Source organism: Oncorhynchus clarkii, chromosome 29 (genome assembly GCF_045791955.1).
Source record: "Oncorhynchus clarkii lewisi isolate Uvic-CL-2024 chromosome 29, UVic_Ocla_1.0, whole genome shotgun sequence".
NCBI lineage: Eukaryota > Metazoa > Chordata > Actinopteri > Salmoniformes > Salmonidae > Oncorhynchus > Oncorhynchus clarkii.
The window spans coordinates 15,623,714-15,641,328 of NC_092175.1; the positions used below are offsets into that span (position 1 = coordinate 15,623,714).

Sequence of the window (17,615 nt, forward strand, 5' to 3'; positions counted from 1 at the left end):
TTATGGGGAAAATGCAAGCTGGGCTAATTTCTCTGAACAGGGGGGTCATCACCATATTCACTAAGAATACATTACATAGTATGAATAAACAATACACCAAGCCGCAGCTTCATACTACTACTACTGGCCGTTGGTGGGCTTGGTGTAGGGTCCGTGGGTGGCTTTTGGCCATGTTTTTTTTTTAAAATGTATTCCTCATGTCTTATTCATTGTTCAGAATAAGTTTTGTCCAAATCAGATGTTAGGTACTATATTTATTGAATATTATATGAGTCCTATAAATGAAAATGGCCAATTTGGGTCAGTCAATTAGCTTAATTTCTCAGAGAAAATTATATTTCAACAAAATAATGCTTGTACTTTTCTCAGGTGGAACAACCCATTAGGCTTTGTAGTGTTGTTCATAAGAGTTCTGTTCTGTGTCTGTTATAGCCACACAGAATTGCAGGCTATTTCAGCCATAACAGACACAGAACATAAATTTCACATACTTCAAGCTTAAAAATCTAGGGAAATTGTGGACATACTTAGGTTTATGAGTGCCTTCTGCTGGTCTGTAACCTCTCTAAACAGAGTAGGCTTGTATTTGGCGTAGCAAGGCTGTTAATTGTCCAGCACGCTTTTGTAGGCTATATGAAATTCTCTGACCATATAGCTGTGTTCTTGACACTGGGCATAGAGTTAGCAGTTTGTGTGTGCTGTCAGCCCACAGGTCTGGCCGAAGGCAGATTGGGTAAAGGGGAGTCCATCGAGGAGAGGATGGAATCACCTGGGGACCGAGAGGAGGAAGGAGGTGAGCTCATCTTTAAAGCCATTACAGCTAAACATGGTAAGGTTTACTCCTAGTCTTCGTCTCTTGAGCTAACCTAACATAAGACCATACTGTGAGACTGACTGATATCTACCTTTCCAGACACATTGAGAAACGAGGAGGTAGCTTCCAGACTGGTATCCTCCCCCGGAGCAGAGGCGGAGCCAAACGGAACCTATGAGAGCGCAGAGGTGGGGAACGGACACCAGTGCCCCACCCCCCTGGTCTCCCTGGGCAACAAGTCTCAGGTGGTCACAGAGAATGGGATGTTGGAGACCGACCCACCTCACGGTTCCGTCACTGGGAGTAATGGATACATCCTCAGCAAGCAGCAGCAGCAGGAGGGGGGGTCTACAACGGGGACAGGCTTGGTGGCTGCCCCACACAGGACTAGCTGGTTGCCCTCCGGCACCACAATGGTGGGACACACCACCACAACCTTCCTGTCCTCCGCAGCAGGGCATGCCCACAGTCCTGGTGCACTAAGAACTGACAACCACCAGGCCGGCTCCCCGTCGGGACAGGGGGACTCAGACACAGAGACTAAAAATGGCACGTCCCCTAGCGACTCCCCCGCCCCCTCTCCGCTGTCCATCGCCATACACCGAGCACGCAAGACCATGTCCAGGCCAGCGTCCAACCAGACACTAAAGGTAGCTAGTATTAGCCTAGTAAAGAGAGAGTCGATGAATGGTTCAGGTATTTCCGTGAGACACATGAGTGAAATTCTGATTCACTAATATATTCTTTATCGCCGTAGCTTCTAAACAGGGCATTAACAGAACCAAACGGTGCAGACGAGGAGAGTCTGAATGGACCAGAGGAGGAGAAGACATCCACCTCCCAGAACCAGCTACCTCAGAGCCAAAACGACTTGCCGGCTGCAGCCACAGCCAAGTCCCAGACAGGTCAGTGAGACAGCACTGGGGCCTACAGTACATGGGAGAGGGTACAAGGCGAACATCACACACAACAACAATGTAATGGCAGTACTTTGCTTACTGGAGGCTATCTACTTATTTCAAGGCTGCAAACGCCAGAGGAGTATGAATAAAATCTGTGTGTACTGCGACGTAGCTTAAGAGGTTCATGGCTTCTTGAGGCTCAGTTGGTTGCTCTTTTCCAGCAGCGTCGGCATCGAGGAAGAAGAAAAGGAAGATGGGAACGTACAGTCTGGTCCCCAAGAAGAAAACCAAAGTGCTGAGGCAGCTGACAGTGGTGGAGATGTTTAGTCAACTTCAACAATCAACTGAGAGCACACAGGTTTCATCTCTCCTCCATAGACTATCTTAACTGTTTTAGAATTTAATGGAAATTGGGAGAAAATGTATTAGAATTTGGATATTTGGCTGTCAGCATCATGTTGTAATATTTCTCTGCTCCCCCTCCCAGCCTAAAGAGGTAGCACACGTCAACGGGGAAAGGATGGAGAATGAGTCAGAGGAGGAAGATTTGGAAGATGGAGAGGAATGGGAGGAGGAGGAGGAGCAGGGTGGAGAGGAAGGTGTCCCCACGGGCCAGGAGAAGAGTCGAACATCATGCCTTGCCCTTCAGGTTGAAATCTTAGTTGGTCTGTCTGCACCCCAGTTGAGAACCTTGATAAAATGATGCTTCTATTACATTCATAGATATCACAGGTTTAGAACCACACGTTAAGGTAGGAAATGCAATTAATTTTCTTTGCAAATGGCCAAACCTCTTTGACATTGTGTTATACTTGTCGGTTCAGGGAGAGGAGCCGGACTCTGAGGAATCAGCTGAAGAGGAAGAAGAGGAGAACGAGTCTGACTTGGTAAGATTACACAACTCTTTTCCCTTCTTTGAGTCCTTTGATTAGGATGACATAAGTGAGTGTTTTTGCGAACCCAAACGTTATCAAAGCACAGTCTTGTCCTCAGTCATGTTGTTCCACCATCAGACTGAGGAGGGGTACATTGATTGACATTGGAGAGAATACATCTCTCAAATGATCTGCTTTACACACAGAGCTCGGAATCCAGCGTGAAGAAGAGATTGAAAAAGAAAGTAAAGGGAGACAGCGCCTGGCTCCGGCCATCCAGGAAACGGAAAAGGAAGCCTAAGCCCAAGATTGAGGGACTCCCTGGTACAGTAACCCACCGCTCTGCCTTATGAGGAACATTATGGAAACATCTGAAGAGATCTCCTACCTTTTGACATTCTGCTCCCTGTGCTAGCTAACTCTACATCCCTTTCCAGGCACAGGACCCCAGCCCCAGGACCAGGCAGGCCTCAATAAGGAGTACACAGAGGTTCCCCTCCACTTACTCAACCTCAAAGCCCAGGAGAAGCTGCTCTCCTCACTGCACACAGGTGAGTGAGGCCACAGAGGAGTGGGTGATGGGGAAATAAGAAGAAATGGGGGTAGTTGTGTACTGAACTGCCTGTTGGTAAGATAATTCCTCTCAGAGATTTTCCCATCCATAGACTACCTTTTTAAGTTTTCTGAAAACTCTGAAATGGTCTTGGTTTTATGAGGCAAGGCCTCTGTCCTCCCTGACAGGTTCAGATGAGAGCAGCATTGAGCACCCCCTGGTGGTCTGTCATAGAAATATAAAATCTGATAATCAAGAGTCTAGAACTATACCACTATTGTAGCTCTGGCAGTCTGTATCTTTATAAATTAATCTCTATAAACTCTTGGAAAGCGCATTAAACCCGTGTCTAGTAAGGGTCATATTGACATCTGTCAGATGAGCTGAGTGGATGGTCCTCTGTGCAGGAGTTTCTGGGGCTATGGGAAGTGTGGAGCCAGATATGGTGCAGGAGCTGCCCCTCTGCAGCTGTCGCATGGAGACGCCCAAGAGTCGGGAGATCCTCACGCTGGCCGACAGGAAGTGCATGGCCACGGAGAGCGTCGACCGACAGGTGAGCCTTGATGCTAGGCCTCATCATATTTTTGCACGTATCCCATTCCCTATGTCCACTTATCATATTCTCTCCCTATGTCTTTGGCTTCGTCCTGATTATCCACCCCTTTCTCCCTTTTCAGCCTTTGTTTCTCACTCATACGTACCTCTTGCCTTCTCCTCACAGCTGAGCCGGTGTCAGAGTGCGGTTCTAAAGCATGAGATGATGCGTCCCTCAAACTCTGTGCAGCTGCTGGTGCTGTGTGAGGACCACCGGGCCGGCATGGTCAAGCACCAGTGCTGCCCCGGCTGTGGCTTCTTCTGCAGAGCCGTGAGTACTGGGACCTCCCTGGAGTGGGAATGGGCAAACACTGCATCTATTTCTGAGTGGAAAGGGTCTTCTAGTAAGCCAGGAAAAGCTCTTGGTCCTAATTATTAGCGGTTAGGGGGAAAAAAACCTGGCCCTACTTATAACACTGAACTAGCCAAGGCCTTTATATATTCTGTGATTATGGCCTTCGAAAACGTTAAAACAGTGGGATTCTTCAATGGCGGACACACTGACCTGGCTGTGTATGTTTGGGTTGTAGGGTACGTTCATGGAGTGCCAACCGGACATCAACATCTCCCACCGTTTCCACCAGGCCTGCGCCTCAGTACTGAAGGGCCAGACCTTCTGTCCACACTGTGGAGAGGAGGCCAGCAAGGCCAAGGAGGTAACCATCGCCAAGGCCGACACAACCTCCACCGTGCCCGCCACACGTGCTGCACATGACCCTGCCACGCCCAGGACCGCGGAGGGCAGGGCAGACACCACAACTGGAGGGTAGGTTCACAGCACTGGTGGGAATAATGGGTTGGGGGGGGCTTCCATTACAGTCAATAGCAGGTAAAGAAAGGAGCCGAATCTCACGTTTTTATCAATACATTGTTTTTTATTCCTGTATTCCTTTCAGTCTGGAAAGATGACACTGGTATTTTCAACAGTATCACTCTTCTGTTGTAGTAATCGGGCATTTGTCACCCTTCTGTGTGTGTTCCAGTCCATTCTGTCTCTCTGTGGGAGGTGATCTGGGTGGCCAAGCAGACAGCTCTCTCACAATCCCACCCGAGCACACACTGGACACCTCCTCCTTCCCTGGGGGCTCCAGAACTGGAGTTCTGCCTCCTTCTGTGGGCATGGGGATCAGCATAGGAGTGGGCGCCGCCCCTAAAGAGACCTTAGAGAGCATCCTACTGGCACTGGACACAGAGAAGTAAGACATTCTACCAAGACTCAGAGTTTGAGAGGTTAAAAAGTGCTGCTCTACTATGCAACTGTTTGATTGTCCTGATTAGTATTTCACTCTCTCACTACCACCCCGTCACCGTCTCCTCTCACACTCTTAACCACTTTAAGTGTTAATAACAAGGTTTTGATCCAACCTTTTTATGCGAGTAGTCGATGCCAGATAAAAAATGGCACGACCCACCTGATGGAAAGGCACATTTGTCAGTGAACTTCCCAAATGTCGACAAAACAAATGACGCTAGACAAGGTGGGAACGTTTTGTCTTAGAAAAAATAATTATGCGAAAAATAGTGGGGGAAGACTTCAAGCTTGTTGAGAGAATGCCAAGCGTGTGCAAAGCTGTCATGAAGGCAAATGGTGGCCACTTTGTAGAATCTCAAATATAACATATATTTTGATTTGTTTTAACACTTTTTTGGTTACTACATGATTCCATATGTGCTATTTCATAGTTTTGATGTCTTCACTATTATTCTACAATGTAGAAAATAGTAAAAAGAAAGAAAAACCCAGAAGTCCAAACTTTTTGCTGGTACTGTTAGTATTCAAATCCATTGCTATGAGACTCGAAATTGAGGTCCGATGCATCCTGTTTCCATTGATCATCCTTGAGTCCACCTGTGGTAAATTCAATTGATTGGACATTATTTGGAAAGGCACACACCTGTCTATATAAGGTCCCACAGTTGACAGTGCATGTCAGAGGAGCAAAAACCAAGCCGTGAGGTTGAAGGAATTGTCCGTAGAGCTCCGTGATTGTGTCGAGGCACAGATCCGTGGAAGGGTACCAAAACATTTCTGCAGCATTGAAGGTCCCCAAGAACACAGTGGCTTCCATCACTCTTAAATGGAAGAAGTTTGGAACCACCAAGACTCTTCCTAGAGCTGGCCGCCCGGGCAAACTGAGCAATCGACTCTGTCACACTGTAAGAGCTCCAGAGTTTCTCTGCGGAGATGGGAGAACCTTCCAGAAGGATAACCATCTCTGCAGCACTCCACCAATCAGGCTTTTATGGTAGAGTGGCCAGATGGAAGCCACTCCTAAGTAAAATCCACATGACAGCCTGCTTGCAGTTTGCCAAATGGCACCTAAAGGACACAGCATGAGAAACAAGGTTCTCTGGCCTAATGAAAACAATTATTTGGCCTGAATGCTAAATGTCACATCTGGAGGAAACCTGGCACCATCCCTATGGTGAAGCAGAGTGGTGGCAGCATCATGCTGTGGGGATGTTTGTCAGCGGCAAGGCCTGGGAGACTAGTCGGGATCGAGGGAAAGATGAACGGAGCAAAGTACAGAGAGATCCTTGATGGAAAGCTGCTCCACCGCGCTCATGACCTCAGACTGGGCCGAAGATTCACCTTCCAACAGGACAAAGAGCCCAGACTTGAACCCGATTTAACATCCCTGGAGAGACCTAAAAACAGCTGTGCAGTGACGCTCCCCATCCAACCTGACCGAGCTTGAGAGGATCTGCAGAGAAGAATTGGATAAACTCTCAAATACAGGTGTGCCAAGCTTGTAGCTTCATACCCAAGAAGACTCTAGGCTGTAATCGCTGCCAAAGATGCTTCAACAAAGTAAACACTCAACAAAATACTTATGTAAATGTAATATTTCAGTTTTTCATTATGGGGTATTGTGTGTTTGTGTAGATTGATGAGGAGGGGGAAAAAACAAAGCAATTTTAGGACAAGGCTGTAAAGTGGAAAAAGTCAAGGGGTCTGAATACTTTCTGACGGCACTGTAAGAGAACGTTGAGGGTTCCTCAGCTACCTTCCTGTGTGACATGTTCATGCACACGTTAAATTATTTCTGTTTTCTATCAATATTTTCCTGTTGTTATTGTGAAGGTGTATTCCTGTGGACTGACTTCTTCCATGTGTCCTGCATCAGGCCCAAGAAGCTGCGGTTTCACCCCAAGCAGCTGTTTATCTCTGCTAAACAGGGGGAAATACAGAAGGTCTTGCTCATGTTGGGTGAGGGAGATGTGTTTTTTTTTTTTAACTAAGATATTAAACAATGAACAAACGTCATTATCTGGTCAGGTTTCTGTGAATAACAAATGTCCCTCTGTATCCCTGTCCACCAGTGGATGGGGTAGACCCTAACTTTAAGATGGAGAGCCAGAGCAGACGCACCCCCCTCCATGTAGCATCTGAGGCAGGCCACCAGGATATCTGTCACCTGCTGGTTCAGGTGAGGCTTGGCTATGGTTCCCACTGGGAGTGGATGAGGGAAGGGGTAGACGCTGCATTACACGGACATGCATCGAGACCAAGCTTTCCAGCATGGGTTCCACGGCATCGGTTGACTCGCCAGGTTATTACGTTGCACACGTGTTGACGTCTTTATAGTGGATCATTTTAATCGGACAGTCATCAACATCTTATCATGGATCAATTTCGACAGCATTGAGTGGATCAGAGTAGATTGATCTCGTTTTGGTCTGTCCCTCCCTCCCTACCAGTCTGGTGCTAACCTGGACATCTGTGATGAGGACCAGCGCACGCCCCTGATGGAGGCCTGTGAGAACAATCACCTGGAGGCGGTCTGCTACCTACTGAGGGCAGGAGCCATCGCCAGCCACAAGGTGGGTTCACACACCCTCTCTAACACCACAACGACACGCATACCTCATTCTCCCAGGAGACTTCATTAGTCTATATTTCCATGGGGGCAGTGGCTGTCATGGTGCTGTATGTAACTCAAGTGCCATTCTTGTCTTAGGCTTTGGTAATAGTGTTTTGATAGCATGCAAGCCCTGTTAGTAGGCTATGTCGAGGGTTGTGTTGTATTACAGTGGTATGAATCTTATGACGGCAGCAATGTGTGTTGGACTCCCTTCTGTTCTCCAGGATGTGGAGGGGTTCACTTGTCTCCACCTAGCTGCTAAGATTGGCCATTATAACATCGTGGAGCATCTCCTCTCCACAGGACTCATAGACATCAACTGTCAGGTGAGTTCTGCTTTTTTCAGTCATAAACCAGTGAAACACAAACTTGGTGAGCATAGCCGTAATTCTGCACAATGTTTAGTCCCTCAAGATGATTATAGCTTAGCATGGCTTGTGTTGGTTGTACCACTGAAGTCAATCAGAACGAGGAGTGCTTTCATGTTAATTCAGTTCTTGTTTTGCTCTGGCCCGTGTTTGTGTTGTGCTCTCACTAGTAGCCTTTCCGTAGGGGCCTGACTCTCCTCTCGGTGGGCGTGCTGCTCCCATCCGCTCCACATGGGCTCCTAATGGTTTCCTCTTACATTGCAGCTGCTGTGGAAGGATCCGTTCTTTCTCAGCATGCATTAGTTAGGATTACAACCCCATTGGCTACCCTGCCGACGTGAAAGCCAATTTGTTTGTGTAAAGCTACTGAGCCAGTTGTCGTTGACCTCCTATTCTGGCCATCTCTAAAACAGACGTTTCTCTGCCTCAAAAATGTATCTGATATCAGGGATGTGTGGCAGGGATGCTCCAGCATTTCAAAAGGAGAGGTCCTTTTGTGTGCCACCATCAAGGGCACTCTGAGGCCATATGATTGTGGTACTGCAGAGTTTAAAAACCTGAGTATGGTATTTGATGTCTCTATTTGAAGTGCTTGACCTTGCTGCAGGTATTGATCCATTATGGCAGGAACGATGTCATGGCAGTATTTGTCCTTGTGGTAATACATCCTCCTCAACCTCTTATAATATCTCTTGGAGAAGGTTAGTGACACCGCTCATTGTTATATCCAGGACATTGAAGCAATCACATGCTGTAAGGGCCCGTTGTTAAAGCTGTGATGTGTTACTCTCTCTAGGACGATGGCGGTTGGACGGCTATGATTTGGGCAACAGAGTATAAGCACCTAGAGCAGGTGAAGATGCTGCTCAATAAAGGGGCTGACATCAACATTAGGGACAAGGTCAGTAACTAGGGTTAACTGAGAGTCTTCATGACCTCCCACAAGCCAAATTATTTTTGTTTAATTTACTTTGCTCTATCTTGAGTATTTTTTTTTTTTTGTCTGACTTTGTCGTCGTCTATGTCGTTTGTCGTGAATTTGCTAACTGTTGTCTGTTTGTAGGAGGAGAACATCTGTCTCCACTGGGCGGCCTTCTCTGGCAGTGTGGAGATTGCTGAGCTCCTCCTAGAGTCCAAGTGTGACCTCCATGCTGTCAACATCCACGGAGACTCCCCCCTGCACATCGCTGCACGGGAGAACAGGCTCGAATGTGTCACGTGAGTGGAGGTTGAGGGGAAATGACTGGTGATTTGGCAATAAGTAATAGAATCTCCATCTACAGCACTGCTGTGGCTGTAGCCTCCACTATTATAACCGAGGCTGTAGCCACATCAGGACTATTCCATCTAGTGCAGTTAAGTGATGGTGTTGAAGGCTATGATCTGTGGCCCCTCAGGCTCTTTCTGTCTCGCGGGGCTGATGTCAACCTGAAGAACCGTGAGGGGGAGACGCCGCCAGACTGCTGCAGCCACAGTTCCAGGGTGTGGCTCACCCTGCAGACTAACAGGAGGGTGAAGGAGGCCAGGAGCAGCACCCAGGGAGAGAAGGTCCTTAACAGGTAGAATTCCTTGATCGCCGTCTCTCAAACGTTCATGCATTTCTTTCACACGTTTACCTTTCTGATGCTCTGTCTCTGATCCACGCATGGTACCCTTTTCTACCCTTTCCTCTACTTGTGGCTACCTCTTTTTGACCGATTGTCAAATATAATATAATATCCACTGGGACCTTTTTGCTGACCAGTACATCTTTCACCACAGAGACATAGCCCGGGGGTATGAGGGAGTTCCAGTCCCCTGTGTCAACTCAGTGGACAGTGAGCCCTGTCCGGATAACTACAAATATGTCCCAGACAACTGTGTCACCTCCCCCATGAACATAGACAAGAACATCACACACTTACAGGTAGGTCATATGACTGGGTAGACCAGGGGTCTCCAGCAACTCGCAGCCCACATGAGTAGCTCACCAAACAATTCTGAAAGTACATGCAATTTTCCACGGTTTCCACAGCAAACTGTCATAAACAAATATCAACACCACAAGCTCCCAGCTACTATGTAATCAATGCAACATTGACATTATCCCATGCCTAGTTAGGTTTGTCTTTTTAAGCCAATAGTGGCTAACACAATGTCTGCCTATTTAATTTCCAGCACTATTGCCTGTCTGTCTGTGTGATGCACGTGTTTGTCTATCACTCTGTGTGTAGCAAGTTGATGTGTTAACCGTCTTGTGGGTCGACGGAAATACTTTCCACAAAACCTTCTCAATTAAATGTTAACTGCAAAGTAGGCTTACCTGTCAAATGTATATTATTTGTAAACTTTGCCATGAAATGAGTACAGCACCATCGCTAGATCGGCACATTCCTCACTAGGGCCAAATGCACAATTAAAGGGGAATTGCACTCAATGTGTTTTCATCTAAAATAAATTACCTTCTGATGTGATTTAAGCATTGACATGAACTCAACATCCAATTTCGTTGTTTCTCTATGAACAATTGTAATTTTAAGAATGGAAAAACTAAAGCATTAAACCAGAAAAAATACATTAGAAATATAAAACAATTTAGGGGAACAAAATCTGATTTTAACCATTATTTTACCAGGTATATTGACAGAAAACTCTTGTACACTAAGGCCCCGGGGAAGAGTTGCAGAGGAGAAGAGAAGAATGTGCATGTTTGAAAGCTAGGGAAAAAATCGTAGCGCTCGACATGCTTAATTTTTTTTAAAGTAGCTCTCATTCTAGAAATGGTTGGCGACTCCTAGAATAGACCATCCTAGAGTTGATCATACTTGATGACCTGAAAGATGAAATTACCATCTTTCTCTCTGCGATCCACAGTACTGTGTGTGTAAAGACGACTGCTCCTCAAGCAGCTGCATGTGTGGCCAGCTTAGCCTGCGCTGTTGGTATGACAAGGTAAGACCCAACACTTCAGTATCACTATTGTTGACAAAGTGCTGGTCTCCTATGATCGTCATGTCTGTTCCATGACCTTTCTCAGGATGGTCGTCTGCTCCCGGAGTTCTGTCGTGAGGAACCGCCCCTCATCTTCGAGTGTAACCACGCCTGCTCCTGCTGGAGAACCTGCAAGAACCGCGTGGTGCAGAACGGACTGAGGTACCTCCAATTTCCTGTCTCTACATTCAACCATATTTTTACAACCAAGCCAACACTCCTCAACCCTTGATGATAACATCTAGATCAGAAAAAATGTTTTTCAGTCAAACCGCAACCACTCATTTGGAAGTTGTAATGCATCTGACATCCCAAAATGCATGTCGGGATAATGTGTTTATCGAGTTGAATGTGCTGTTAGTACATCCATACTGATAGAGTTTTTCTTTTCAGGGTCCGGCTCCAGCTGTTCCGGACCAGTCGTATGGGCTGGGGGGTGCGGACACTGCAGGAAATTCCCCAGGGAACCTTTGTGTGCGAGTGAGTCCTAGACATACCCCCTTTCACAATGCGTAGTTTTACCGCACCTTCAAGCTCTTAGATGATTTCCCATTCAAAGTCATCTGTGCGTGGTGCTGCATTGCTATTTGTGGGGTTGATGGGTCCCTGACCTCACTTCCTGTCCACAGGTATGTGGGGGAGATCATCTCTGACGCAGAGGCAGATGTCAGGGAAAACGACTCCTACCTGTTCAACCTAGACAGCAAGGTAGGGATCAGTGCTCATGAATGTCATTAAATCTTGCTGGCTAACTTTAGGACAAATCCAAAATGTAACTAGGTATCTCAACTTGGACCACTGTAATTGCAGTGGGATCTGCAGTGCTTTGCAGGCAGATTTCAATCTGTTACCCAGTGATAAATTAATTGTATTCTTGTCTCTTGAGGCCTTTCCTGGACTTGTTTCTAAAACACTCTGCTATTCTACGATTATTGTCTTACTTTGTGCTATTCGAATCTAATTTTATTAGTCACACGTGCCAAATACAACAGATGTAGACCTTACAGTGAAATGCTTACTTATGAGCCCCTAACCAACAGTGCAGTTTAAAAAGAATATGGATAAGAATAAGAGCTAAAAGTAACAAGTCATTTAAGAGCAGCAGTAAAAAATAACGTATACAGGGGGGTGCAAGTACAGAGTCCATGTACACCGGTTAGTTGAGGTAGTATGTTCATGTACAGTGCCTTGCGAAAGTATTTGGCCCCCTTGAACTTTGCGACCTTTTGCCACATTTCAGGCTTCAAACATAAAGATATAAATCTGTATTTTTTTGTGAAGAATCAACAACAAGTGGGACACAATCATGAAGTGGAACGACATTTATTGGATATTTCAAACTTTTTTAACAAATCAAAAACTGAAAAATTGGGCGTGCAAAATTATTCAGCCCCTTTACTTTCAGTGCAGCAAACTCTCTCCAGAAGTTCAGTGAGGATCTCTGAATGATCCAATGTTGACCTAAATGACTAATGATGATAAATACAATCCACCTGTGTGTAATCAAGTCTCCGTATAAATGCACCTGCACTGTGATAGTCTCAGAGGTCCGTTAAAAGCGCAGAGAGCATCATGAAGAACAAGGAACACACCAGGCAGGTCCTTTTGGGCAACAATGCAAAACGTTATGTTTGGCGTAAAAGCAACACAGCTCATCAGCCTGAACACACCATCCCCACTGTCAAACATGGTGGTGGCAGCATCATGGTTTGGGCCTGCTTTTCTTCAGCAGGGACAGGGAAGATGGTTAAAATTAATGGGAAGATGGATGGAGCCAAATACAGGACCATTCTGGAAGAAAACCTGATGGAGTCTGCAAAAGACCTGAGACTGGGACGGAGATTTGTCTTCCAACAAGACAATGATCCAAAACATAAAGCAAAATCTACAATGGAATGGTTCAAAAATAAACACATCCAGGTGTTAGAATGGCCAAGTCCAAGTCCAGACCTGAATCCAATCGAGAATCTGTGGAAAGAACTGAAAACTGCTGTTCACAAATGCTCTCCATCCAACCTCACTGAGCTCGAGCTGTTTTGCAAGGAGGAATGGGAAAAAATTTCAGTCTCTCGATGTGCAAAACTGATAGAGACATACCTCAAGCGACTTACAGCTGTAATCGCAGCAAAAGGTGGCGCTACAAAGTATTAACTTAAGGGGGCTGAATAATTTTGCACGCCCAATTTTTCCGTTTTTGATTTGTTAAAAAAGTTTGAAATATCCAATAAATGTCGTTCCACTTCATGATTGTGTCCCACTTGTTGTTGATTCTTCACAAAAAAATACAGTTTTATATCTTTATGTTTGAAGCCTGAAATGTGGCAAAAGGTCGCAAAGTTCAAGGGGGCCGAATACTTTCGCAAGGCACTGTAGGTAGAGTTAATTAAAAGTGACTAGGCATAGATGACAACAGAGAGTGGCAGTGGTGTGGAGCGGGGAATGCAAAATGTTTGGGTAGCCATTTGACTAGATGTTCATGAGTCTTATGGCTTGGGGGTAGAAGCTGTTTAGAAGCCTCTTGGACCTAGATTTGGCCCTCCGGTACCGCTTGCCGTGTGGTAGCAGAGAGAACAGTCAATGAGTAGGGTGGCTGGAGTCTTTGACAATTTTTAGGGCCTTCCTCTGACACCGCCTGCTATAGAGGTCCTGGATGGCAGAAAGCTTGGCCCCAGTGATGTACTGGGCAGTTCGCACTACCCTCTGTAGTGCCTTGCGGTCGGAGGCCGAGCAGTTGCCATACCAGGCAGTGATGCAACCATGCTCTTGCTGTTGCAGCTGTATAACATTTTGAGGATCTGAGGACCCATGCCAAATCTTTTAATTCTCCTGAGGAATGGGTTTTGTCGTGCCCGCTTCACGACTGTCATGGTGTGCTTGACCATGTTAGTTTGTTGGTGATGTGGACCTGCTCCACTGCAGCCCCGTCAATGAGAATGGGGGCGTGCTTGATCCTCTTTTTCCTGTAGTCCACAATCATCTCCTTTGTCTTGATCTGTTTGATATCTTTGCCCGTGAAGAATTACCACTGCAGATTATGCCGAACCTGCTTTTTTCATTATGATCCATTTATGTGTGTTCTTTGGTCGCAGGAGGGTGACGTGTACTGTATCGACGCCCGTTTCTATGGCAACATCAGCCGGTTCATTAACCACATGTGCGAGCCGAACCTGTTCCCCTGCCGGGTTTTCACGGCACACCAGGACTTGCGCTTCCCCCATATCGCGTTCTTCGCCTGCGAGACCATCAAGGCTGGGGAAGAGCTAGGGTAAGGGTCATATTATATGCTTTACTTGACAAAAGGTGATGTTATTACCAGTCTTTGGAAGTTATTACCCTGTATGTATATTTAAGTTTGTCATTCTATGTTTAAGCCTTTCATAAATTTTTAGACAATGCCTTTGTTCTCCCTAAAATCAAGATTAGGTAGCTTGATTCTAGATTCATCTAACTCGCTCTTTTTGACCCAACCCTCCTCTCTCAGGTTTGACTACGGCGACCATTTCTGGGACATCAAGGGGAAGCACTTTAGCTGTGAGTGCGGCTCTCCCAAGTGCAAGTACTCAGCGGCGGTCATTGCCCTGCGCCAGGCAGACAGCTCGCCCCAGGAAGAGCAGCACAGCACCCTCCCTGATACCAGCTCCTACACCCCCTCCTGAGCCCACTCTCCCAGCCCCACAAATAGGACTTCCAGGCCAGCAGAGACGCGTCTCCAATCCCCCCCAGGCCATGAGCCGTACATCCCCAGACTTCCCACCTCCACCCCCAGGTGGAACCATCACCACAATGAACCTTCAGGCCCATCACTGAGATCAACAATCAACCCCACAGAAACCCATCTGCTTAATGTCTCATCCAGCTCTTACATCACATCCTTACCAGCACAAACTCTGAACTTCCACTGAAACTGCCCCTCAGTGCAGGACACATTGGACAGGAAACAATTCTGTATGATTGATGTGTGTCTGAAGTGCTACAAATAAAAATGTTGGAGGAAAATGGCCTTGCTATGAGCCTGGCTCTTGTTTTGTTGGTTCCAATTGGAATTCTCAAACCTGCTTTGTGCTCCATCCTGGGCAGTTGCCATCTGGGTAATGGTGTTTCCTAACCAGTGGTCTGAATCAAGTTTGTACTAAGCAACAATGTATATCTATCTATTCATGAGAAACATTTTCAGTGCGAAATAAATTTGTAGCATGAGCGCCCATACCCCTCAAATCATACCATAGAAATGAGCAATGTTCATGCACAATTTATAACAGTTGACGTATTTACCTCATATGCTATATTTTGATTGCGAACGGGACCGAGGACTTAAGTCACAAGTGTAGGTTTTTACTGGACTTCTTCTCTTGAGCATTTCTACAGGAAAATAATGGTCAGTGCTAGATATCAATATCAACAATAAATACTTTTTAATTATCACCTTTATATTTAAATAATAGTTTTAAATCGAATTTTCTATACAGAATAACATCAAGCGAGGTGTATTGTATGCAGAACATCAGATATCAGGTTAAGGAAAGAGGAACTATCGATTTAAAAGTCAATGAGGACACTGGCCAATCATCTCACTGTTCTGTTCAGAGGGGGCAGAGTGAAGTTGACAATTGTCCGGGAAAGACTCTTGCAATCTGTTTTGACCACACAAGGAGTGGCAGATTATTTTCTCAGTTATTTGGCATGAATTCTTTTACAATACAATGGCCCCTTTCTATTAACTATTTGTCTGCTGGAAAGGGTGTATATGAAGGATGGTGTGACATTCAATGGCCCAACTAAGGGTGTCATGATTGAGGATTCTGGTGCACAAGTGTTTAGGTGGGAGTTGTCTAAACTGTACAGTTTGCCATACTGTACCTGCTAAAATTAAAGCAGATTGATTTTTTTTGTTAAATCTGCAAGATTTTTAAGCATGTTTGAGGCTGACTCACTCTTTTGAACATTGAGTCAAAAATATTAATTTGCCACTTTTGGCGCCATTAAATGGGATTTGAATGTTAATGGGGTGAGACTCAAGCAAATGGTGCTGACGAGGTTTTTCCTTTTATTCATTTTGAATTTCTCACCAAGTGAATACGAGTTGTAAAATAAGATAAAGAAGCAAGGTTTTCTTTCTTTCTTTTTTACATTTAAATGTACCTCCAGTTTTCTAACTGTAGTTACTGTAGTTATCCTGTTAATGTTGTTCCATGATTTCATGTTGATGGAAACCTACACATTATTCCCATGTCTTTAAATGTGGTTAGTATGGTTAGTGAATATTGTGCACATTTTCAAATGTATGAAAATAAAAAGGTTATAAAACATAAAATAATTTGCTTTCTGTTACATTTCTGGACTGAAACATCTGTCTAATTGGTTGTATATTTTTTCCAATAAATGTACTACTAATGGATATGGCTGGCAGGTTTTATTTACAGAGCAAAATGAGGAAGCGCACCAGACAGGTTCCAGTGGATGAGGGGATCTGGAGGAGAAGAGGGGGATAGATCAGCCACATCCTCCAAAAGCCCCCCTCCCAACATCACCAGGCTAACACTATCCTGGAATGCACAAGGGAAAAGGGGGCGCCCGAGAAACACCTGGAGGCGGGAGCTTGAGGCAGATACAAGGGAAACCGGGATGGAATGCGCTGGGGAAGACCAATTTGTAATGGCCTATGCTCCCAGAGGAGCGATGGGCTTATGTAAAATAGGTGTTTTGTATTTAGTGAGTTTTCATAAGAATTTCAGTGGTTCCTTATGTCACAGTGGACGTCATAAAACCTAGTGGTCATTTTATTCACCATTCATTTTTACCATAGAGGATTTTAGAACTTCTTCAAACAAGGTCTGTAGGATTTCCCTAGTGTGACGTTTCGATAACCGTGTACATCTTTTGGAAAAGGTGACTTATATCAATATATTTGGCTCAATTAATCTCTGATTTGAAAATGCTTATTAGCGTCAAAGTGGACATCATGCAAGACTACAAATCCTTGCCAGCTCCTGCACGTCATCACTAGCACACCTTTGCTATCAGCTAGCTAGCTACTAGCTACCTTGATCCAAAACGAAATATATTGTTTTTTATATATTGTTCCTTAGTTAAATAAAATAATATTTGTTGTCTTATGCATTTGGTCTTGTCTCGTACAGAATACTATCCTAGTAGCAGTCAGATATGTACAAGGTGCCATGACCACTAGACTAGATGATTATTAGCAAAATACCCTCATTCGGTGTGTAAAATCGGGGGGGCCTGTTGTCCGGACCTCTGGCAGTCTATGGGGGTACCACAGGGTTCAATTCTCGGGCCGACTCTTTTCTCTGTATATATCAACGATGTCGCTCCTGCTGCGGGTGATTCCCTGATCCACCTCTACGCAAACGACACCATTCTGTATACATCTGGCCCTTCTTTGGACACTGTGTTAACTAACCTCCAAATGAGCTTCAATGCCATACAACACTCCTTACGTGGCCTCCAACTGCTCTTAAACACAAGCAATACCAAATGCATGCTTTTCAATTGTTCACTGCCCATACCCGCCCACCCGACTAGCATCACTACTCTGGACGGTTCTGACCTAGAATACGTGGACAACTACAAATACCTAGGTGTCTGGCTAGACTGTAAACTCTTCTTCCAGACTCACATCAAACATCTCCAATCCAAAATCAAATCTAGAATC

The 17,615-nt window shown here is 45.4% G+C and overlaps 1 protein-coding gene across 9 annotated transcripts in view; it reads left to right on the top strand.

The window, feature by feature from the left end:
* Positions 1 to 16,253, top strand: part of LOC139387919 (histone-lysine N-methyltransferase EHMT1-like) — a 29,343-nt gene extending 13,090 nt beyond the window's left edge. For 3 of the 9 annotated variants that reach the window (XM_071134297.1, XM_071134295.1, XM_071134291.1), the window contains exons 2-27: positions 706 to 829; positions 914 to 1,464; positions 1,572 to 1,719; positions 1,941 to 2,074; positions 2,204 to 2,365; positions 2,541 to 2,603; positions 2,798 to 2,915; positions 3,029 to 3,142; positions 3,552 to 3,697; positions 3,866 to 4,009; positions 4,269 to 4,504; positions 4,722 to 4,934; positions 6,867 to 6,949; positions 7,063 to 7,169; positions 7,441 to 7,563; positions 7,829 to 7,930; positions 8,769 to 8,873; positions 9,036 to 9,190; positions 9,370 to 9,531; positions 9,734 to 9,878; positions 10,826 to 10,903; positions 10,989 to 11,104; positions 11,336 to 11,422; positions 11,572 to 11,650; positions 14,032 to 14,207; positions 14,424 to 16,253. In XM_071134297.1, the coding sequence (XP_070990398.1) occupies positions 706 to 829; positions 914 to 1,464; positions 1,572 to 1,719; positions 1,941 to 2,074; positions 2,204 to 2,365; positions 2,541 to 2,603; positions 2,798 to 2,915; positions 3,029 to 3,142; positions 3,552 to 3,697; positions 3,866 to 4,009; positions 4,269 to 4,504; positions 4,722 to 4,934; positions 6,867 to 6,949; positions 7,063 to 7,169; positions 7,441 to 7,563; positions 7,829 to 7,930; positions 8,769 to 8,873; positions 9,036 to 9,190; positions 9,370 to 9,531; positions 9,734 to 9,878; positions 10,826 to 10,903; positions 10,989 to 11,104; positions 11,336 to 11,422; positions 11,572 to 11,650; positions 14,032 to 14,207; positions 14,424 to 14,598 (3,846 nt within the window). In that variant the 3' untranslated portion in view covers positions 14,599 to 16,253. Of the gene's footprint in view, positions 1 to 705; positions 830 to 913; positions 1,465 to 1,571; positions 1,720 to 1,937; positions 2,075 to 2,203; positions 2,366 to 2,540; positions 2,604 to 2,797; positions 2,916 to 3,028; positions 3,143 to 3,551; positions 3,698 to 3,865; positions 4,010 to 4,268; positions 4,505 to 4,721; positions 4,935 to 6,866; positions 6,950 to 7,062; positions 7,170 to 7,440; positions 7,564 to 7,828; positions 7,931 to 8,768; positions 8,874 to 9,035; positions 9,191 to 9,369; positions 9,532 to 9,733; positions 9,879 to 10,825; positions 10,904 to 10,988; positions 11,105 to 11,335; positions 11,423 to 11,571; positions 11,651 to 14,031; positions 14,208 to 14,423 lie in introns of all 9 variants that reach the window. The other 6 variants (XM_071134296.1, XM_071134290.1, XM_071134298.1 and 3 more) reach the window with 3 other exon arrangements.
* The last annotated feature ends 1,362 nt before the right edge of the window (positions 16,254 to 17,615 follow it).